This window comes from Mus caroli, chromosome 18 (genome assembly GCF_900094665.2).
Source record: "Mus caroli chromosome 18, CAROLI_EIJ_v1.1, whole genome shotgun sequence".
Lineage (NCBI taxonomy): Eukaryota > Metazoa > Chordata > Mammalia > Rodentia > Muridae > Mus > Mus caroli.
Window position 1 is genome coordinate 20797545 of NC_034587.1, and position 24297 is coordinate 20821841.

At 44.9% G+C, this 24297-nt stretch overlaps 1 protein-coding gene and 1 non-coding gene across 6 annotated transcripts in view; one reads left to right on the forward strand and one right to left on the reverse strand.

The window, feature by feature from the left end:
- Mapre2 (microtubule associated protein RP/EB family member 2) overlaps nt 1-24297 on the forward strand; it is a 135678-nt gene that overhangs the window by 40192 nt on the left and 71189 nt on the right. The window contains exon 1 of one of the 5 annotated variants that reach the window (XM_021150600.1): nt 4211-4456. The exons of 3 other annotated variants lie outside the window; for them this stretch is intronic. In XM_021150600.1, the coding sequence (XP_021006259.1) occupies nt 4338-4456 (119 nt within the window). In that variant the 5' untranslated portion in view covers nt 4211-4337. Of the gene's footprint in view, nt 1-4210; nt 4457-24297 lie in introns of those variants that run through there. One more of the 5 variants, XM_021150605.2, reaches the window with a different exon arrangement.
- Nucleotides 16708-16810, reverse strand: LOC115029944. The gene has a single exon (XR_003835502.1). It is a non-coding gene; the product is annotated as a U6 spliceosomal RNA (small nuclear RNA).

Genomic DNA, 24297 nt, shown 5'->3' on the forward strand with positions numbered 1-24297 from the left:
CACATACATACATACACATACACATACACACACACACACCACCCTATAAGCACCTGGAGCTGTAGGACTATGGTCTGCATGCAATTTTAGGTAACCCTCTGGGTGCAGAGTAAAACTGTCATCTGTAGTCAGATGACACAGGTCTCTCTTTCTCTTTTTCTCTCCCTCTCCCCCCTCGCCCCCCTCGCCCCCTCGCCCCCTCTCTCTGTCTTCTTTCTTTCATCTGTGTGACTTCCCTTAGCCAGCTAGGCACTAAGGAATCAGAAAGTTGCCAGCTCAAGAGTATTACAGCATCTTGCAATTAAGGCACCTTTGAGCTCCATCTCTTGGACAAATGATCAAATGTTAAGAGCTTCTACCTTTTCCCTGCTGTCTCAAGGACTGGATGGATGAGAAGAACTTCTAGAAAGCCAGAATGTGAGGGAGGTGGGGCTCGGGGTCCCATGCCAGTCTTTGAGTTTGCAATGCATTCTGGCCTGACGCGGAGGCATTCTGGTCTAATGCATCCAGGCCTTCAGTTGGTGCTCTATGCTACAGTCTTTAGCGGCATTTTCCCCCTGCAAACATCTCCCTCTGACATCGTGTTCCTTTTCTCATGGCTAGTTATTTCTATTTGAGTTCCTGTGAATTGTTAATGTCCCTTTCCACCTGATGTGGTAACACCCTTGCCATCACCACTACCCTAAACTCAGCTCCCTGAAGCATCCACCACGCAACCTCCTGCTTGTTTCCTTGAGGGCAGATGGAAACTTCTAGAACTTTCTTCTCTTCAGGCATCTGATCAGACTTCACCATGATGGGGCTGTGGTGGGGCATACCTTGTTAGGAAAATGGTTTCTACTGTGATGGAGCCATAGCTTGTTAAAGAGTTCTTTCCAGAAAAAAAAAAAATAATAATCCCAGCACTTGGGAGGCAGAGGCAGGCGGATTTCTGAGTTCGAGGCCAGCCTGGTCTACAAAGTGAATTCCAGGACAGCCGGGCTATATAGAGAAACCCTGTCTCAAAAAACCAAAATAAAATAAAATTAAAAAAAAAAAAAAAAAAGCCGGGCGTGGTGGCGCACGCCTTTAATCCCAGCACTTGGGAGGCAGAGGCAGGCGGATTTCTGAGTTCGAGGCCAGCCTGGTCTACAAAGTGAATTCCAGGACAGCCGGGCTATATAGAGAAACCCTGTCTCAAAAAACCAAAATAAAAAAAAATAAAAAAAAAAAAAAAAAAAAAAGCCGGGCGTGGTGGCGCACGCCTTTAATCCCAGCACTCGGGAGGCAGAGGCAGGCGGATTTCTGAGTTCGAGGCCAGCCTGGTCTACAAAGTGAATTCCAGGACAGCCGGGCTATATAGAGAAACCCTGTCTCAAAAAACCAAAATAAAATAAAAAAAAAAAAAAAAAAAAAAAAAAAAAAAAAAAAAAAAAAAAAAAAGAGTTCTTCACTGGAGTGATGAGCTGGATCGGCAAGCAAGGAGGTCTTCACTGGGATATGCTGCACCTCCCTTTGGGATGGAAAGAATTGGGGAGACATTCTTTCAAGAGTAGCCCTTTCCTAGATTTTTCGATGTGAAATGAGACAAAGAAGGTCCCCTAGTTTTGGCTGTACCTTCAGCCTATTTGATGTCTCTCTTCTAGGACACAGACCCAGAAACCAGTTGGTTGGTTTTTTATTGTTTTTGTTTTGTTTTGTTTGTTTTAATCTTCATTCCTATATTCAAGTGGGCCTTGAAAAGATGTCCCCTTCCACCTTTCCTGCTGGAAACCCCGGGACTCAATTTCCCAAGCCTGTATCATCCTTTCCCCTAAGTGGAGTTTGTCTTCCTCTTTCCTCCAAGGCCAAATGGGAGAACAGCTGTCAGGTAACCTGATTTGTGGGGAGAGGAATGAAACACATCTGTTTAATGTTTTCAAATTATTGCCCCTGTTACCCCTGCATCTTATAGGGTAATGGCTGTCTCAGGAGCTCTCTGGGTCCCTTTATAGTAGCATGGTTCAGAGAAGCCATAGAGGAAGATTTACAAGAGCTTGAGAGTCTCTCCCCTGCTGGACTCATTATCCCTCCCTTTTTAGTCTCCCAACTGAATTTTTGGCCATTGTCCCCTCTTGGGACTAGACAGGGGTGAGTGGGTAGGAGTGTTTACTTCGCAAACTACTGATAGAAAGGAATTTAAATTAATGAACTATACATTCAAATTTCGACCAAGTTAGTCCTCACCATAGCACCAATTATGTCTAACATATTTAAATCTGAGATCATGCGAAAGTGAGCTCCATCAAAGAACCCCTGCTGAGAGAGTACAGTGAGAACAGAACGCCTGAGCTGCGGATAGCATCCTTCAAGTTGAGACTGACTGACTGCCTTCCCGGCAGGGAAAGCGGTTGTGAAAGGAAACAAGTCAGAGAAATAGACAAGTGGGTCAAGCATCAGAAATAGCAGAAGGAAGTGTGAACAGAACCACCAGACCCCTTGAGCTAGTTGCTGGACGTGAATGAAGCTTGGTGTGTTTCTCAGACATAAGCATCTCCTCCCAGACCTCAGGAAGCCTCAGGTCAGAGCTGGATCCCGACTAGATGAGAAACACAACCGTCGTAAGAGGGATTCAGAGGAAGGGACCAGCTTTTGTCCTGTGGAAGTAACCGAATAAGCAGAAAAATAAAATTATTAAAATAACTGGCCAAAATGGAGTATGAGATACGAAGGAAATAGGGAGGGGCTTGCTTGAGATTATCATTACCATCTGGGCTGTGAAACACTTGATTCCAGTCCCAGAGGCTTGACACAGAAATAACTTATAAGCGGGGACACATGCTGTTGAATTTTCAGGAATGACAGAATTTTTGTTATTAATATCCGTATCACAAAATGGGGAAGCTGACAGGCCATATAGTGGCCTATGGTGGAATCTAGCCATAGCTGACCACTTTTGGCCATTTATCGTCATTCATGTGGTACCTTTACACCCCGATGTTTCTTCCTCTCTCTCCAATGGGAGAAGCCAATGTTCTAATGAGCAGAGAATCCTTTAGACCCTCTTCTCTCTGGAAGAGAAAATACTGGTCCCATGCAGGGACTGTTTGGAGTCTATTACTGGATCCTCAGGCTTTGTGTAGTACCTGCAATTCCGTACACAGCCATCTCTTCACAATATTTTGGACATATGCTTAACATACCCACTTCTTACTTAGGTTTATAATATCAGAGATCATAGTGTGTGGTCACACTGGTTAAAAATAACACATCTTCTGCAAGCCTGGCTTTACCATTTCCTGTGTGATCGTCTCTAGTTTACTGGTTTTTAAATTGGGGACAATGGTTCCTGACTTACAGGCAAATTATTTGAAAACAACAATTGCACTGCTGGAATAGCCTGAGTGTTGAGCTTTCCCAGTGTTAAATGAGGTTGTCATTTGTTTAACTCGCGTGGTAATAAAGGACAGAATCAGTGATACGAATCAGAGGGCAGGGTAAAGAATTAAACAACAGCTGAGCTTTGTGGCAAATATAATCCGGGGACCTGGGAGTTTGAGCAAGGTGATCATCATACGTTCAAAACCAGCCTAGACCCACCAAGAGCCTGCTTTAAAAAAGAAAAAAAAAAAAAAAGGTCTCCTGTAATGGTAATACTGTAAACTGGTGGTTACATAAATAATTTTTTAAGCCCTCTTGGGGAATTCTTTTGCATAGAGTCATTTAATTTGCAACGGGCCTCCTCACAGTATGGTCTTAGAAGATGCAGCTTCCTCATGGGTTTCATTTTTCTGCTCCTTTTAAGCAGGAGGCAGCCGCTTTGGAGCGTGGAGGACGCGGGAAAACTTAACCCCTTTAGTCCCCCACCTTTTCTAGAAGCTAGCGACCAGGTCTTTGTGGGTTTGTCTTGCAACCTGACCACGTTTCCTGTCCGGGGCCTTGGAGCTTCCCCAGGCCTGGGTATGGGTCCTTTTGTGTGTACAGCTGCAGGGACAGCCTGGTCCAAGAGGAAGCAGCTAGAGGAAGAGCCATTCGAATTCGGGCGCAGGGCGGGTCCATGCCAGATGCCGGCCAGCCCCTTGCTCTGCAGCCTGCAGCCCGGGGCGCTATTGCTGCGCCGCCGCTCTGCGTGAACCTAGGCAAGCTGACGGGTTAGCGGGTTGCTATGGTGACAGGTGGCCACGTGACCAGCCACAGCCGCTGCTGCGGGCGCCCTGACGTGGGAGGGCGTGGCTTTCGAGGGCGTGGCCTTTGGAGGGCGGGGCCGGGCACAGAGCTGGAGCAGAGCGCGGCTGCAGGGTGAGCAGCAAGCAGCGGGGAGACACAACCCTCCGCCCCAGTCAGCCTCCGCGTGTGTTCCCTCTGTCGGGAGAGCGCCAATGCCCGGGCCGACCCAAACGTTGTCCCCAAATGGCGAGAACAACAACGACATCATCCAGGATAACGGGACTATCATTCCTTTCCGGAAGCACACAGTGCGCGGGGAGCGGTCCTACAGGTACTGGCACGGGAGGCTGCGGACGGTCTGTCCCGTTACGTAACGCGGAGGCCGGGATTGCTTGGTTGCAGGATCTCGTGTTGGTGGCGTGAGCATGGAGGCTTTAGCGTGTGGATAGGTTTGCTGCCTGCAAGGGGTCTCCCTCCATCTCTTTACTGCATGCCATCTTCCCGCATCCCCGAAAGGACACAAGCTCTGCACTTCCTCTCCTCTTTCCCTTTTAGCATTTAAAGGAACCATTAGGTGGCGGGACCTAAAGGAGCAAACAAACGGGAGAATGGGGAGAAAGGGAGGATGGTGAGGAGCGCGCTTGCGCTTAACCTGGGGAGCATGCAGGAAAAGATGGAATCCTCTAGATGAAGCTGCAGTGTGTGATGTTAAACCACCAGATTGATGGAGCTTTGTAAGAATTCTGAGCGCTGATTGGTGCAAGGATTGACAGCAGAGGTCACAGTGTCAGACATTCACCAAAATTCTCTCCATAGAAGTCTAGGCTGATTAGAAAGAGACTGGACTGTTTCGGATCTAGGAGAAAACAGAAAACAAAAACCAGCGCCTCTACGAATTTTCTGAAGAGTTTTATGGCCTCTGCATGGGTGGGGGAGCCCTTCTTTCTTATTTACAGTAGAAGGTGATGCCTGATGTTTTGCTGAGGTCTGGTTTAAGGATGGGAATGCATTGTATTGTATTGTGAGCGTTTGATTAATGAGTTGCCTGTGCTGTTGGCATCTATTTTGCATTAACATATCTGGCAATATGTTCCCATAGATAAGCTCATTAAAATTGTTTGCATTGTTTGATAAGGGTAACAATGTGATGCCGAACTGGGTCTTAGGCAGCTCAAGGCCAGACTTACAGGGAGACAGATAGCTTTTTCCTCTGAAGTTCTTTTGTACTAAGGTGGTTATTTTTAAACGTAACCTTCATAGCCATCAACAATGCTTTGCTTTAAAGTAGAGCACACATACCTGTAAGATGCATCCTCTCAGCCAGTGAGAAACAGGAAATAACTCTTTATAAAAAAATAAGCCTTCCATCTGAATTTCCAAATTATATTATGGGTAGAATGATTCTGTGTTCAAATTCTATATGCATATCATAAAGTCGAACCCAAAGTGCCCCATTTCCTTTCCTTTAAGTAGAGACTCCATTTGTTGACTCAAAAAGGGAGGGGAGTGTTAAAAGCAACCCTTTGCCCTGTCATCTCTGGCAGTTATATAAATACTTAAAATTAATTTTGGCTGTACCCATTAGGTCACCAAGGCTCACGTCTTATGGTTCCAATAAATAGAGCCTGCACAGCATCCTTAAAGATTACAGATTGTTTTTCTCCTAATGTAAGCCACGGTTCATCCTCAACTTCTGAGACTCTCCCTCTTGGGGATCTTGCAGTTTGAAATTCTGTCTCCTCCTTACCTTTCTCCACTGGGAACACCACCTCAAAACCTAAAAAGAGAATTTAGAAATGAACAAAACAGGTTGCTGTGCTACCACACTTTCACAAACCATTCTTAGAGGCGACACATTTGAAGCCCTCGTTTCCTAAATGACTCAGTCCCTGCTCTGTCAGTAGCTGCTGCTGCCCCTAGGATGGAGTACACACTGTACCACGTGGGCCAGAGGAAGTTGCCTAGTTGGATTTTATTACTCATGTGAACCAACTCAAAGTGGTAATGGAAAACTATTTGACAGAAGGTCAAACAGGGCTGTCTTGTGAAAGAAAAAAAAAAGGCATTGCTTTTAAATGAAACTGAATTTGTGTTTTTAACTCGACTTATTCCTCCCGGTTATTAAGTGATTTCTGCTTTGCGTTTTGATTTCCTATAGAGGCGCCTGAAATTACATAAAATTAAAAAGAGAAAAGCCTGAATTTTTCTGACTAGGCAAGCGCTTTACTGGAAGCATCCTTGTGTTTGCATTTTACAGACCAGGATTGCTGGGTACTATAGGGAGAGATGCCATGGACCCACTGAAGAGAGCTGTCTGTACTCATGGTCCCATTTGTGCTGAACGATGCACGGACCACGCTTGGAAGCAGACACACTGGATGTTCCCCTTGGTCTGCTCTCTTTAAAGTGAATGAGCAATAGAGTACAACTACTGCGTGTTTTTTGGAGAGACCTGAGGGAAGGAAAGAATGTGACACGTTTTTCTGTCCAGGAAGCATTCCATCATTCTTTTGGCATCCCAAGACTGGAATAATGTAGCCATCTGATTGCTGAGGAAACTTGGAAGGCAGTTTGAAAGCCACAATAGAGATTTAACCAAAGTAAAAGTTTGACCTTGGCTGTAGGCTTGAGGTAGCTCTCAGCAATGAGATATGCCTGCAAGTTTTCTGTGCAGTCCCTGGGGGATCCTTAATGTACTGAAGGTCCTGGCAAGACCAGCAGCAATTCTGCTGCTGGCTGCTTCCCTGGTACCTAGGTAGACTCTAGCAGCTCTTATCTCAGGCTTTCTTTCCTGACATTGCTGCTTACAATGAAGGATTTATGTTCTTTTTTTTCCCGTTTTTCTTTTTGTGTCTATTTTGCCTGCATGTATGTCTATGTGCCACATTCATTAATGCCCTCCAAGGCCAGATGAGGCTGGCAGATTATAGACAGTGATAGACAGTTGTGATTACAGGGAATTGAACCCTGGTCCTCTGTAAGAGCAGCCAATGCCTTTAAACTGTTATACCATTACTCTAGGCCATGTAATTTTATTCCTCAAGAGATGTGGGGTTAGCTGATAGAGCCGTGGGTTTCATCCTCAGTGGAGAACACATGCAGGCATGTAGGCATGTAAACAAATGCTTTGTTATTAAAGTGGGGGGAGGGCATTCTCAGGAGCTTAGACTGGAATACGCCTGACCTTGCTGGCGTTTCAGACAAGAGACGGTGTGGACACCTAGAAGGGATGATGGCTTCCCATGAGGGATGAGGGTGGGTGCACGTGCCACAGATGACAGCCTTGTCTGAGTGTGTTCTATCCGTCCACCGTGTAGGTTCTAGGGATCAAACTCGGTCTCTGGGCTTAGAGGCTAGCATCTTTACCAACTGAGCCATCCCCCAGGGCCAACTACCATACTGTTCACCATAAAAATGAGGTGATGTTCTGATGTGGACATCATAAGTCAGGTATCAGTGCCTGGAGTCAAATAGATAACAAATCTATCTGTGCACTTTAATTACAACAGCAAGCTTCTCTTAAAAAAAAAAAAATCAGCCTTGTGTTGAAAATTACATTTAAAGCAATGAAGTACCAAATGGCCCAGTAAAGCCGCCTGCACACATTTCTACAACTACTACATAAGAGAGCATCTCCAGGCCCAGCTTCCCCATTGCAGTTAGGAATCCATATATTTTAAGAGCTGTTTAAAAAATAAATGTGGTGAGGGCCATCCGAGGTGACACTCTTTAATTCAGAGAGCGAATGAGTCGAGGTCTGGACTCCCTGGAGAGGCTACTCCCTACAGCTCCGCTCCACACAGATGCCGGTCGGAAATGAGATTTATTAACTGGCCTTCTGCCCAACGCATCGTTGTTTGCATAGTCCAGGCTTTTGAGAATGAGCGTATAGAGAGGGCTGTCTCAGAATGGGTGTTCCAGCTTCGGTAGCACGTGTGTCTGAATGCTTTAAAAAAATTTTACTCGGCCCCAGGAAGTGAGCTGTAAAGAAAAGCAGAAGTAAAGTGTTAGCCCAAAATATTCACTTAGAACATCTGGCTTTTGGCACTTTTGTTTTGTTTTGTTTTGTTTTGTTTTGTTTTGTTTTGTTTTTTTAAAGCAAGCTGTTGTTGGGAACATAGAGAAATGTCCCGTGTGCAGATGTAGAAAATGTCTGATTGTGAAGTGTGTTCCAGTCAGTAGGAGCTATGGTAATATGCCTCACGTTACCAGGGTGTGCATTTCAGCGATACCCCTAGAGCAGCAGTTACACACAGCAAAGGTCTGACCTTGCCTGTCTCCATTATCTGTCTGTGGATTAGTGTCAAAGGAGGCTTTTACAAATACTGGTTTTTGTCTTTAATATTTGACTTAGTGCTACTTAATGCTGTGCTGGGTGGCTCAACGTTGAGTCTTGGTTTGGGGTCTTCCTCAGAGCCTCTATGAGAGGGGTGTGCATGCCGTGCCTTCAGGGAGAAGCTGGCCTGCTCCGTGGTGTCCGTTTGTGGCACAGGATCTCAGCGGAGCTGCAGCGTGAGCTCCCCCTCTGGATTCGGGTTTGCTTTCCAAATGCAGCATCTTTTCTGTCCCAAGGGACCATGCAATACTGAAACAAATAATCCCTCAAATGGAAGGAGGGACAACTACTGGGAAAGACACAAATATTCCATTTGGATGGGAAAATTCAATCCATATTTGATTGTCTTCTCTGGTCAGCATCTGAGCTAAATGCCCCTTGAAGACTGTTAAGTGCTAACAAAGCCAGGGATAGAAGCAGCTCCTCCTGTATCAGCTTTACCTTGCTGTCAATATTTTGCTTAGTCAGCTAGCAATAGTGGTTTGCATTTCCTGAGCCCACAGTGACTCAAAGAAAGAGAAGATATCTTCAGTTTGCAGTGAGAAAACTCAAGACTCCTTCCTAATCAGCAGGGGGCAGGACAAGGGAAATAGTCATTGCCTGGCTCAGGGCATCTCTCCCGATGGAGAGCAAAGAAAGCAGCAAGCCTCATAAAGGGACAGGAACTGGGGTCACTTCCTGACTGGCAGTCTGATTAAGGGGCTAATGTATCTGAGCCACTGTGTCTCGATCAATCAGCAAGAACTGAGAACAGAGTACCTGGTATATCATCAGTGGGAGAAATGCAGAAGGAGGGATAGGTGTGGCCCAGGAAGGGTCTCAGGCGATCCAATCCCAGCATGTCATCTTGATGGAGGTCACAAAAGTGGCCTGAAAATTTACCCTGTGTCATCTGATCATGGCTTAAATTTTGTTGGTTTCACTTTCAAGGACAAATAAATTTGCAACCCTTTTATGAAAAATAACATTTCCCACAATGAAGTATATTAGACTACTTTCAAAAGCTGGATCTGGCAGCGCGCAGCTGTAATCCCAACACCCAAGACAGGATGATCAGAAGTTCAAGGGTGGCCTAGGCTATGTGAGCCCCTTTCTCAACACAGACAAAGAAGGCAATGCTTTCAGGCTATCTATCCTTCACCTGTATGACTATACTCAGCCGGTATCGGCTGCACTGATCTCTTATAACCCAGGGAGCACATCCCTCTGGTGTTCTGTAAGCCTCACTTCTCAACTCATCTCCCGAGTCTCCCTTCATATCGTTGGCCCTTGCTATTTATTACTGTTTGGAGAGAATTCTTCTCAAGTGGAAATCCCAATCCATTTATGCAATGAGAAATTAAATGTTATACAACTTTTGCTTAGTGAAGCAAAATTTTGCTAGATGCATCTCCAAAAATGGACTGTTTAATTTTAATGAAAATGTTGAATAAGGTAAGACTGAACAGGTTTTTATAGACCAGGGCAAAAGTAGTCTTTGATAAATTACCAAAAAAAAAAAAAAAATTCATGTATGTATTTTCCATATCAAGTCGCCCCGTGTCAGTTAGGATTTTACTCACTTGAACCAAGACAGATTTTCTTAAAGGTCTTTTCTTTCTTCTGAAGTAGGAGTTGGTGACAGATATATAGGGTGGTCGAATTGATGGCAGCTTTTAGTGGTGGTGCCCCTCAGTGTTTAGCTAGTTAAGAAAATAGAGTTCAAACTCAGTCTTCCTGATGTGTCTACATCGAGCATGGTTCTATCAGGTTCAGTAACTGGACCACAAAAATCTGATTTGGGGCATGACTTTGGAATAGAAAAGGATGTAAGCAAGGGACTTAAGGAGGAAAAATAATTTGTATGCATTGTGCACATGCATATGGACTTATAGCTCATGTACAGACGCACACTGGCAGAACTCTGCATTTTCAATACCAACACTGTTGTTCTGAAGTCATTTTGGCATCTATGACATTCTATGGGACAGAACTCGTGGAAATCTAAATTTTAATTATGTACAGGGGCGCATACGAGAAAGTATTGTCTGTAATCTTGGCACAAGGGATGCTGAGAAAAGATCTTAAATTTGCGGCCAACCTGAGCAACATAGCAATCTCTCTCTCTCTCTCTCTCTCTCTCTCTCTCTCTCTCTCTCTCTCTCTCTCTCTCTCTCTGACACACACACACAGAATTGACCTTGAGGGTTCCAGTCAATGCTTGCTGTTGCCTGAGCCCAAATGACAAAAAGAGCCTCTTCTCAGATGCCTTGGGTGGTCTGCAATACTTCTTATTTTGTTTTGTTTCACTTTCAAGCTGTCAATTGCTTGTTCTTTATTTAGTGCCAGCCAGCCCTGGCATCGCTCTGAGGTAGTCTTCAGAGATGTCGGAGGCATGGTGAAGACTCTTTTATGCTCACTCTTCACTCTGAATATGAACCCTATTAACTAGCTAAACACTGAGGGGCACCACCACTAAAAGCTGCCATCAATTCGACCACCCTATATATCTGTCACCAACTCCTACTTCAGAAGAAAGAAAAGACCTTTTCTTATGAGCCCACCATGATAACTGTAAGGTTTGGAGTTAGTGACGCACAAATCACAATAAGGTGGCATCACTGAAATGGGCTCCTCCCTGCCACAGTCCTTGCCACTCCCCTCCCGTCATTCTAGGGTGCCCAGACATGTTTCCAGCCTAGAAATGGTGAAACACCTTAAGTTGCCCTTATTGAACTTTACACAGGTGCCATTATGTTAATATTTAACCCCAATTTTTCCCTTTAGCAAACAAACTTCCTTTTCTCTGCCAGTCTGCTTATGGGGCCCTTAGAATCCAGGGTCAATAATGCCAGCACCTCACTGCCAGAGGGAGGGCAGAAGCCTAGGCAGCAGCAAGGAAAGAATCTTGGTGGAGAGATGCCCACACATGGCCCCAGAGAAGCCCCATGTGTCTGTTTCATTCTAGGGTATGGCTGACAGTGGCTCATCAGATTCCACCAGACCTAGCCAGCAAGCCCCAGGGAGCTCCCTGTCTTTACCCCCTCAGCACTGAAAGTATAGACACGTGCTACCACACCCTACTTTTTTGTGGGCACTGGGGATCAAACTCAGGTTTTTATCCTTTTGTGACAAGGACTTCACCAGCTAAGCTGTTTCTTTGCCTCCCTGACTCCCACCCCCTATTTTGAACCAAGGTCTTACGTAGTCCAGACTGGCCTGAAATTCTCCATATATTTAAGGCTGGTCTTGAGTTCCTTGACTTTCTTTCTGTTTCCCAAGTGCTGGAGTTACAAGCGTGTTCCATTCTGGTCCAGCTGCGAAGACCACTTTAAAAAAAAAAGTTTACTAGTTTGTTTGCTTGTTTTGGTTTTGGTTATCTTTGAGACAGGGTTTCTCTATGTAGCTCTGGCTGTCCTGAAATTCTCTGTGTAGACCAGGATGGCCTGGAACTCAGAGACCTACCTGCCTCTGCCTCCCTAGTGCTGGGGTTAAAGGTATGTGCCACCATTGTCCAGCTAAGATTTAAAATTTGTTATTATGTGTCTAGTGTATGTGTGTTTGTGTGTACATATGCCTGTGTGCACATGCATACTTATGGAAGTCAAAGGACAGTTTTTGTATGGCCTGTTCCCTCTTTCCTCCTTTAACTGAGTTCCAGGGATAAGCTTAGGTAGCTTGGTTGGCACAGCTAGTGTTTCCCCAACTGAGCCATCACACCAGCTGCATAAGTACGGTTCGTATGTTAGAGTACCCCAAGTCACTGATGAGCGTGCCCCACCCCCATCTGCCCTGAGGTTTCAAACCTAGGGAGTCACCATCGTCCTAACTTCATTTCGCCTTTTCCAGGGCACACTGCTGGGTTCGGGGGTGAGTCCAGCCTGCTTAGTATGCTCAGTGAATCTTAGCTTAACTGCACAGTAATCCTTCATGAGGATTATTTTTCAATATCCTCTCTGCAGTTTCATTTTCTTCTTGTTTATTGAGTACCTGCTGTTTGTCAGGTGCTGTGTGGGGTCCTGACATTGTTCGAGGATAAGGAACTGCCATTTTTGTCACTCTGACTTCTGAGTTGCCTAATCTCCCACTTTAGGGCAGTTAAACACACACACACAGAATGAGAGAGAGAGAGAGAGAGCACACACACACACACAGAATGAGAGAGAGAGAGAGAGAGAAAGAGAGAGGGGGGGGGGAGAGAGAGGGGGGAGAGAGAGAGAGAGAGAGAGAGAGAGAGAATGAATATCAGTATCTGACCCTAGAGTAACCCCTAGATCCTGTGATGATGGCCAGGCAGGCAGCCATCCATCCACTCAGAGCATGCCTTCCTGCACAGGCACCCAGCAGGCTGGATGAAGTCTGAGAGCATCCCCAGGGACACTGCCAGTTAAGAAACAAAGGACAGCTTTGCGTGCAATAACTTCACTGTGGACCTGCCCACTGTCTGTATTGGAATAAACAGACCTTGGAGTGTGTAACCAGAAGGACTCTGCTAGAAAAGGAGGAAGCAGATGGATGCAGGGGTCCTGGGAGAGCAGGGTTCTCAAAGGCAGTATGTGAGGTGTGAAGAAGGCTCAGGGTTTCTGGGGCCAGTGTGTGTGGCTTCCATCACTGCTTGCACTGTCTGTCTCTGTCTGTCTGTCTGTCTCTCTCTCTCTCTCTCTCTGCTCCAGCAGTTCTAGAATAGCAAGTGGTAAGCAGTCAGTGACCTAGGCTGACCATGGCGGTTCCCGGGGCTGCAGAAAGCAGAAACACAGGCTGCAGAGGGCACAAAGAAATTTGGGAGTGGTGATGGATAGCCAAACCCACTGAACTATACACTTAAAATAGATATAGCTTATTGTTTCTTTATGAATTCTTAATGAGGTCAATGGAGGGATTTTTTTTAAAGAGCATCTGCTGTGTGTCATGTATTGTGCCAAGTATTTAGGGCATCTTTGTGATCACAGACTGTAAAAGCAGGTAAGAAGTCGCGGACCCAAACTAGTAACTAGCCTTCTCTCCAGGACTGACTTTGCCCCAGGCAACTGCAGGGTTCTTTATGTTCCTAGCATTCAGTCCCACATGATAACCCTGTGAGGTTGGTGCTGTTAGCTCCCTAGGTATGGAGGAAAATGATGCTTAAAGAGGCAGATGGCATTTGTCCTGAGTGAGGCTGTGACAGAGACTGTCTTATGCCAGAGCCAAGCTTTCCCCGAGTCCCAAGTGGCTCACTGGCTGGGCATTCTGAGCATCTCATCAGACCACAGTATTCGGTAGGAAGGACGTGCCAAACCTGGACAGAAATTGCACCAGAACTAAGGAAGTAGAAGCAGTCAGTGTTGCTTGTGGGATATCTTAAAGTCACTGCCACATGCCTTACAAAAATTCCAGGGCAAGGAAATCAGTTCCCCAAATACAGACACTTGTGGATTTATCCTGAGTTCCAGGCCCTCATCTGACAACTCGGGGAGGCCCTTTCTATCAACTGGTGTGAAATAGAGCAGCGTCTGGCTGTTTCGACTCCGTGGTATGAGTTTGAGATCCGTCCATTTTGGCTGCATCTACAGTTGTATACCTCCTTCCTCTTTCGCACTGAGTAGTACTCCATCATGGAGCACTCCACAGTTTGTTTACTCACCAGTTACTAAACATTGGCATTTCCAGTTTGAGGTGGTTACAGGTAAAGCTTCGGTAAACATTCATGTAGAAATCTTTGTGGGACATATTTTTGTCTCTCTCTCCAGCCCTGCTTGTCAGCTTTTAAGTGCAGGCTAAAATGTCCTCATACAGAATCCTTGGTAGCACAACCAGTTCCCAGTTCCCGTGTATTCGGATCTGGGGTGCCTCCAGAGCCCACTGCAAGAGCATCCCTGCTCCAAGACTCAGACACCCAATCAGTGCCCCAATATGTTAGGTTCTGGAGCATTTGGGATCTCAGATTTGGGGATTAGGGATGCTCAGACTGCACACATCCAATGGTACTATGAATAGGCAGGAAACTGTAACAGAATAATTATGGTAACTTAGAAAAACTACTAAATCTACTTTTTCAGTGCCACATGGAGGTAATAGGTTTGGGAGCTGTTTTTTTTTTTCTATCCTGACAGGCATGTACTGCCCTTTTATTTCTGTGGAGGATACTGTAATTATGTAGATAATCTCTCCTTTATGTTGTGGGCCCTCTTACAGGAGATCAAAGGTTCTACTATTAAGTGTTAAAGAGTAAAATGTGTGTAGAGACAGTTTCTAGTGCCTTTAAAGCCAACAAGGAGCTATTTACCTATTTGCAAAATCTTGCCTGGAGAACTGAACAGCGGCTGCCCCTGTTGTAATTCTGCGGTGGACACCACCCCTTAGTCCCTCTGATTTTAGGGAGTGCTTGTTTGTTTTGTCCTGTTGGGGCTTGAGCTTTTTCCATGCCTGTTTACAGTCTGCTAGAACACATTCCCTCCGTATCTGCTGCTCTACCCTTCTCACCCCACCTCACCTGTAGTCTCCCTTTACTGCTAGAAGGTGGTTCTCTTTGTTCTAGTTGGGACTGAGCCGGCTGCGGCCAGTAAACAATGAGTGCAGAGTGGAGACATCCTTTTGCTGTAACTGGGTCTATTCTATGAGAGGAAGCTGAGTACTATCAGACAGGACATCCTGTGATCCCCTGGTCTACTATGGTGTGGACAGGCTTTTTATTTAAATGCTAGGACGTCTCCTGTTTCCTTTCCTGCTAAGTAGGGAGCCCACTGGGATGACTCCTTTCCCTTTGAATCTCCAACAAACAACACACTCCCAGAAAATCAGGACTCATTTTCTCCTCCTCCTCCTTCCTTCTTCATCTGTGTGTGTGTTTTTCTTGGACCATCGTTGAAAACATTCACCACTTTTTAATGTGAACGGTCATGATTTAACCTACTACCATTTTTTTGTTGTTGTTGCCTTGAAACAATTAACTGAACAACATGAGCAATGAACAGAGACATTTTTGGTTTTGTTTTTAAGATTTATTTGTTATTATTTTTTATATGCATTGGGGTTTTTTCTAAGTGTATGTGCATGTGTGAGGATGCTAGATTCCCCCAAAACTGGGGTTACAGACAGGTGTGAGATGCCATGTGGGTGCTGGAAACTGAACTGGGGTCCGCTGGAAGAGTAGGTAAATGCTCTTAACCACTGAGTCATCTCTCTAGCCCCCAGAGGTGTTCTTTAAATTAAACATTAATATATGGTTCTGGAATTGGGTCTATTGTGATATACCTACATACTTGGTATATAGGTGGTTCTCTTTGTGTTCTCATATCTTCACGATCTGTGAAGATATGAAATGTGTGCATGAGATGTTAACAGGAACAGTCTGGGTGTTACCAAAGCTGTTTTCATGAAGGCTCCCTCAACAGTCTGCTGTACACTGGGTGGTTGAACCTTTGTCCTCTCCTCCTGGTGAGGCGAGATCTGCACTATGCCTTTGGCAGTGCCATGTCGCCTTCACAAGCTCTAGGAAAGAGTCTTTTCTGTCCCTTCCCATGCTGGTGGCCTCATATGTTCTGTGGTCTATAGTTTCAACACTCAGTCCCTGCTTCTGATTATCCTGCCTCCTTCTTCATCTGTGTATTTTCTTGGACCATCACTTAAGAGTCATTAGGTCCACCCTAATCCAATATCTTCCTCTCTACTAATTCATTTGTAAAGACACTATATGCAAATAAGGTCACATTCTGAGGTTGCCAATACATGGGACTCTAGGAGAAGGGACAATCTTCAACTCTATGTGAGGAGATTATATGTATTCATTGCCTGTGCAGTTATGTGTAGAAGACTGTATGCATGCATTGCTTATGAAGCTATATGTAGAACAGTAGATATGTGCATTGATTGTATAGTCATGTGTAGAAGACTGTATGCATTGATTATGTGTGAGAACCCATTTTAAAGTGTGTGCTTGTGAAAATGCATAAAGTGTTCTATCATACATATAAAACACTGGGTTTTTTTTGTTTTTTGAGATGAGGTCTCCTGTTGCACAGGTCCACTGTGAACGGACAGTGTAGCCAGAGATGGCTTTGAACTCCTAATCATCCTGCTTCTGCTTCCCAAGTACTAGAATTAAAGGCTTGCACCACCATGCCAGGCTACTTCAAAGAAACTTACAAAGATAAGCTTGTGATGGAGTGAGAAAATAATGGCTCCTTTTATCCATGTTGGAAATTAAACTTTCAGCCTTGTGTGTGGTAGGCACTGAGCTAATCCCCAGCCTGAATTATGGATATTTAAAATGTTTAAATTTTTTTTCCTGTATTTTCTGCTTTTTCTTTTCTTTATCCCCATGTCATCTCTGGGCAGGGGCCATGCTAATCTGTATCGTTCTAGTTTTAGTAAATGTGCTGCCAAAGCGAGCACATTTTTCTGCTTTTTCTATAGTGCAAAAATGTGCATATTTTTTAACGGGAAAATTATTATTATTTTTTAAAGATTTATTTATTTATTATACATAAGCACACTGTAGCTGTCTTCAGACACTCCAGAAGAGGGCGCCAGATCTCGTTACGGATGGTTGTGAGCCACCATGTGGTTGCTGGGATTTGAACTCTGGACCTTCGGAAGAGCAGTCGGGTGCTCTTACCCACAGAGCCATCTCACCAGCCCGAAAATTATTTTTTAAAAAGACATTTTAAAAAGTAATTTCTTTGCTTTATCAGGTTATAAGCTATTTGAGCTTATTTAATAACTTAATCTTCTTATCATTTACGTACACATACAAACATGTGAATGAATCTATTGGTGTTTTAATGAACTGGGTATTGTGCTTAGTGTGATACTGACTATAATAGCAGCTAATGGGGAGATAATGAAAAGTAATGTCACATTGTTTCAATATGACCTCCATGCAGCCTCTGTGACATCAGATCTTTGGCTCAAATTTGACAGTCAAAATGAAGTTAGATTTACTAGTTAATGGTTGAATTCAAGACTAATTTTCAAAACATGTTTTAAAGTTTCTATGTCAAATGAGTCCTGGGACTCACTGGAAACTAGGTGTGGGAACTGGATGTGACTGCTTCCAGAGTGACACTTTTCATCAGTTCATATTAGCTCCAAAGTTGAGAAACAGTAATCGCACATGACCGCTAGACCCAACTCTAGATAATCCTGATATAAAAAGACTATTAGTGTCTTCATTCTGGTAATGGTAAATGAGCTTGTTGATTTAAAAACAAAAACAATTTTCAAATATACAAGACAGTAGTTGGTGGTGTTCTTCACTCTGCCATTCTTTAGACATGTCAGTCAATAGCTAACCAGTTCTTATTCTGTCTTTTGTAAGGGCCTGAGTTAGAATCCCCTGTGTCCTTCTGCAAACACTGGTGCATGTGTGTAGTAAGTAAAACACGCTTGCATTCAGTAGAGGCCACAAATCCTCCACATTAAACTACTACCACGATAAGATTTCTTTGTTCAAGCCACACACACCCTCCTTCCTTCCTCAAGCCAAGGGTCTTACAGTGTGTCTGTTATTTTGGTGCCTGATCCAGTTTGTATGTGGCATAGCTCCTACCCACTCAAGTGCTCAGTGTTTGCTCTTCCCTCAGAAAATTTCAGTGCTAGACACCCTTGCTGGGTATGGTGGAATTCACACCTATAACTAAAACAAGAGAAGGAGAGCAATGAAATACTGCAACGCTCTGTGTATGTGAGTGCACATGCATACATGCACACACACACACACACGCACTCATGCATGAGTATATCTATGTGTGTGTACTCATCCAAGAGCATGTAAATGCTGTAACTTTTGATCTGTAAGAAGACTGAAGAGAGTAAAGCCAAGAAATACTGCCGATCTTTCTTCCTCCCTCCCTGCTTCCTTCCTTCCTTCCTTCCTTCCTTCCTTCCTTCCTTCCTTCCTTCCTTCCTTCCTTCCTCCTGCTTGCCACCTCTGGAATGGGTGAATTAGTGTTTCTCTAGATAATTCTGATATAGAAAAGACTGCTAGTGTCTTCATTCTGGTAATGGTAAATGAGCTTGTTGATTTAAAAACAAAAACAATTTTCAAATATACAAGACAGTAGTTGGTGTCTTACACAAGAATGCTAAGAAGTTGGCTGAGATGTGGCTTAGTGGTAAGGCAATTGTCTGCATGTTTGAGGCCTTTAGTTCAATTCCCAGAACTACAAAACAAATTGGAAAATATCCTTAGTTTACTCTTTATTGTCAACCTGCCTATGAGAAGATTACCAACGAACGACTCCTGGGTACATCAGTGTGGGTGTTTCCAGAGGGTTTTATCCGAGGAGGGAAGACCTACCCTGAATGCGGCTAGAACCATTCCACGGCCTGGAATCCCCAGCTTGAATTGAAAGGGGGGAAGGAAGGAACCCGTTAAGTTCCTGCATCTCTGCTGAGGGGTCGGTTAGTTTGGGGGAAACTGCAGTGTGAACTGACAGGAAGAGGGCTCCTGGCTTCAGTACTGCGCCTACAGCGATAGCCCTGTGCTGAAATCGTTTACCTTATCTCAGCGACTGCGGTCACCAGCATGTCTGTCTGTTGCCATGTTCAGGAAAGATGTCTTCTTTTTTTTTTTCATATATGTAATATGGACTATGGTCTCTGGGATTGTGGCATAAGTTTGATACAGATTATCATGCAAGGATGTTCAACCTGCTGCCTGCTGGTGACATGTGGCCCAGGATAGCTAGAATGTGGCTCAACGCAAAATTGTAATCTTACTTAGAACATCATGGGATATTTTTATTTACTTTTATTTTATTTATTTATTTGGTAACTTGTTTGGGTATTGTTGACCCCAAACGTTGTAGAAGACAGGGTGACCGAGGCGCCAGAGGGAAGCTTTTTCACCCCAGCTTCGTAGCATTCTGATCCCTGGTTTGAAGTTTTCCCTTTTGACCGAGCCTGCTTTGGAAAGAATTCGGAGAGGGTGGACAGAAAAAGGACTCAGGGGATGAGAGTCTGTTACTCAGTTTGGACTTAAGTTTACTAGAATCTCTTTAAATGTTAGCCTGCACTTTACTGTCTCATTAATAGTCTGTTTTGTGGCACTTACTTTTCATTTCAAGATGTTCTCACGTATTTAAAAATCATTTTTACCATAATGAAGGTGCAGGCATTTGGATAAGCACCAGTCTTTGAGAGTGAGATAACCAAGATTATATTTTTAAGGATATGTTATTCTAAACATATTGTCAAGATACCAATCTAAAGTCTTTTATTAGCTTTGAAAAAAAAAAACCTATAAGCAGTAATGTCCATTTTTGCTAAACTACCACAAAAAGTAAATTGAGAGCCTTGGCTCCAAAATACATAGTAACTAGAAATGGAAAACGTGGCAGATCCTAAATACCAGCATGGCTTATGTGTTCCAGCTGCCAGGTGCTCCCACCAGAAAGCGTTCCTTCCCATCAGTAACCCTGGGGAAGTCTCATCCAAATCTCTACTGTTCGGCCTTTCTTCATGGACACATGTGTTTAAAAATCACTGGGGTTTAAGTCCAGGGTGAAGAACTGGGTTCAGTGCCTACCTGGGCTACAGGAGTTCAAGGCTGTCCCAGAGAACTCAGCTGAGTCCAAGTCCCAAAATAAGATTAGAAGGCTGGGAATGTACTCTGAGGTGTAGAAGATCAGAGGTCACTTGCCTAGCATACCTCAGGCCCTGGGTTTAGTCCCCTGTACAAAACAGCTTTAGTAGCGCCCCAGCCCCGTTCTCACTGAAGCTTTGTATCTTGTCCCCCTCCTCATGCCTGTCTGGAGAGGAGGGGGCTCGCATCGACAACAGCCATCCTAGAAGCACCCCAGCTCCAGACCCCAGCTCTGCAACCTGATAACTGTGACCTCACAGAACCTGTCACTTTTCCTGCATCAGGGCATAAAAGCAGCTATAGGACGTTGCTGAGAGGACACAACCTTGCTGATGATTCTCTCCTACAGGAGAAATGGGTACCCGCCAAACACTGTTCTGTATCACCTCATCCGGCCCCCGTGCCTCCATTGAAGGAGGTCTCCTGGGGGCCACACAGATGGCCAAGCTTACCCAACCAAGCGGGTGTTGGGGTCTAGCTCTGGATTCAGAGCTGGTGCCCTTGGTCAGAGCCTTGTTGAGTCTGCTGATCAGCTAGGAGCATTACACAGCTGCCATGGAGAATACACATTACTTACCCCCAAACCCGCCGCTGCTGCTTTTTTTTTTTTTAATTCAAAACACAAAGCCCGTTAGTCCACTCAGTCCTAATGTGTTCCCTGCAAGCTGCCTCACAGCACTTGGGTATATCAGAACAGTAGGGTATAGTTTTGAGTGTCCTGCAGCTTTCTCTTCACCTCAAAACCCTCCCAAACACTCATTCATTCAGCCCGGTCTTACAGTTTTGTGCATACCCTGGAGATAACAGCAGAAAACAAGACCTAGACTATAAAGTTCTGCTGGCACAGATCTTGCATGGGGGAGCGGGGAGGCAAGAAGGCTTGCTGAGGAGTTGACATTGAAGCTAATCCTGGATTGTGTAATATCCAGGAGCCGGGAACAGAATGCTGTCAGAGTAACTGGAGAGGCCACTTCAGGGTGGGCAGGGAGGGCATGCTGAGGAGTTGACATGGAAGCTGGACCTGGAGTATGAGGTGTGGGTGACAGTGCCAAATTCTGGAAAGAGCTTCCGTCTCTTTGCCTAAGCCTGTGCCCCTGTCGTCCCTTCATGATTAGCTGGGAGCCGCTATCCACCATCACTTGTTCCTCATTACCAGAAGGTTTAGAGAAGGCAAACTGAAGATGCTGACAGAGGAGAAACAACAGCACCTGAGCCCCATCCCATTGCCACACATTCTTCTGCTTTGTCTTCTTCACTGGGTCTTACACAGGGCAGGTGAGCAGCTGAGCGTGACCATGCAGTGGTACCCAGCGTGCCTGCTTCCTGAAAGGTTAACCAGGGGCCGTGCTGGGTGGGGTGACTTGGGCCCTGACTTAAAATTACTTGGGATCCTGGGAGAGAGGGAAGGTCAGAGTGGCAGAGAACAAGGCCAAGCAAGGCTGGGAAAGTAAACAGAAGGCATATGGAGGAGAAGAAGAGGATATAGAGGGAGCCAAGAGGGGTAGGCGGGGCTGCTGGGCAAAAGTTGGTGCCCTGAGGAGACCAGCCAAGTCTTGTGGCATGGGAACAAGCCCTGGGTTATTGGGATTATTTTCAGAACATGGACAAAGCCACCCACTGCTTGGAACAGATGGGTATTTAGGCGAATACAATCAGCTGCATTTCTGACCATACGAAGAGACATGCGCCCACTGTGCCTGCAGGCATGTGTGCACAGAGTGTGCATCTGAGAGGCCTTAGCTACTTTCTCACTATATGAAATTAGCTTCCATTCATATCCCTGGACAAAAAAGCCTGTTTAGAATTCTAAAATGTTCTTATTTCTAGGGTAAGAGTCAAGCTTCTGATTGACTTCAGGGTCATAGATACCAACTTCATTCTCAGTTAGAAATCAAAATAACAGAAATGTCTACCTGGATTTGACATCTAAAGCTTTCTTTCCTCTTGGTCAGTAACGAAACAGAGGACATGCTCAGGAGACTCCGGATGAGAGCACCCGTTGAAGTTGCAGGCAGCAGCTGTCTACTAAAGGTGGAGGGTTTGTGGCCAAGGCAAGCGATGGGGCCTCATTTTGCAGACAGCTGCAGAGATCTGTGCATTTTTTGTCATATTCTAAAAGTGCATTTTAAAGGGTCAGGGCTGGAGAGATGCTTCAGCAGGTAAAAGTGCTTGCTGCACAAGCACGAAAACCTGAGTTCAAATCCTAAGCACCTCTGTAAAAAGCCAGACGCTGTAGCGGATGGAGACAGGTGGATCACTGGGGCTCTCTGGCTGCCGGATGATCCGTGCTCAATGGGAGACCATGTCTCAAGGGGATAAAGAGGACAACAGGATGTCTGATGACCTCCTCTGGCTTTCACATGCTTGTAAGCTCATCCACAGGTGCGTACAGTGTAAACACACACACACATACAAATAGAATAAAGAGTTTAAAGTGATGATTAATTACCGAAGTGGCAGGCACCCTTACGTTATTTTTCTATTCACTCTCTCTAGGAAGTAGAGGTTATTTGCAGGACTTACAAGTTTAGACGACGGAGCTAATCAGAACCCTATGCTCACATTGATATCATGATGATATCACAACAGCCTAGAAAGGCCTAGAGTACAGCCAGCAGCCAGCCTCTAAACCTTTGTCCTCAAAGCACCTTCCTGTGAAGGCCTTTTCATTGGTTTCCTTTGCTGGTTTTGAACCACTGGTGCCTAATTTGAGGGGGAAATGGTGTACTTCGGTGTCTAATAACATTTCTGGTGCCCAACTCTTCCTTCCCATCCTGCTGTGAACTCAGCTCTGGGCTCAGACCTCTGCCACCTCAGAGGCCACCCCTTCTTCCCGAGGAGTTTGGCTTGCCTCGTCTATCTCATCCCATCATAGAAGATACAACACGAGTAAAATATGTGAGTTTGCCCACAGCTGTGTAGTTACTACATAGAGACAGGGTGAGGTCTTTAATTTCCTTCCTCAATCATACACCAGAAGATATACAGAAACCTCAGAATACCATCTTCACTGAAGTGACCTCTTGGGAATGATTGGGTCTTGTCAAGGTTTTTCTTTCAGTAACACCCTCTGGACACCTCTGCTTAGATTTGATCTCTGCCTTGGACAGATCTTTCCTCCCATGCCCGAACATCTGGGTCATGAATGAATGAAGAGAAAGGAATGAATGAGTGAATGAATAAACAGTGATTAAGGAATGATGAATGGGCACAGTCTAGAGATATTCTTTCCTTGGTGAAGTAGCACCTCAGTCCTGTCCATTCACAGCTCTTCATTTGGGGAATTAATTATATACAGATGAAAAATGGATCTTTCTGGCTTGAGGCACACATTTATGCCTGGCTCTCTATGAAAACCCCCCAGTTCATCATGAAGGATGTTCTGGGAGTTTCGTTCTGGAGGAGCTGGGCCCTGTGTGTGTAGTCACAGGCTTCCCATCCACCTTCGGAGAAGCAGGCTAGAACCTAGGAGAGCAGTGGGGGCTTCCTGCCCTTGGCTCATCCTCTTTTTCTGTTATTGTTTGAGGATTTTTGATTTGGGTTTTGAGACAGTGTCTACCTGTATAACCCCGTTTGGCCTGAAACATACTCTGTAGACCAGGCTTTCCTCAAACTCACAGATCCACATACTCTTCAGTCCAAGTGCTGAGCTTAAAGCCACCACGCCCAGCTGACTAAGCATCTTAATCCTTGGACATAGATGTACTTTTTTTTTAAAAAAGAAGATTTATGATTGAAGTTATTCTAGGAACTATAACTGGTAAGCTTAAGGTCATCATTATATCATCAACTTGATAAATATTTCTTATTTTAAAAATATTTGTACATACTAAGACTATTCATAAAAGATTTAGGTTGTTTTATTAGACCTAGAGGGCTGTAATCACCTGAAAAGGGTGCTGGGAACTGAACCTGGGTCCTCTGCAGCAATGGCAAGCACTCTTAACGTTTGAGCCGTTGGCAGTCCCCATAATGACTTTTAAAGATTTAGCTTCAACACGATTGGATTGGAGCAGATGCAAGCTAAACAGGGCCACTGTGCTGAGCAGCAGGCAGAGCTCACTGCATGCAGAGGGCTGGTTACTCTGCAAACTTGGGGAGATTGTGAACACAGGAGTTAGCTGTTAAGAATCAAAATAGATTCCACAGGCCTCCTTCCTCAAATTAATTTCTTTTTTTCTTTTTTTCACTTTTTATTTATTCTTTGTGAGTGTCACATTAAGTACCCCAGTCCCCTCATCTCCCTGTCCCCTCATATCCATCCATGCCCCTTGCAGCCTCCCACCCCAAATAA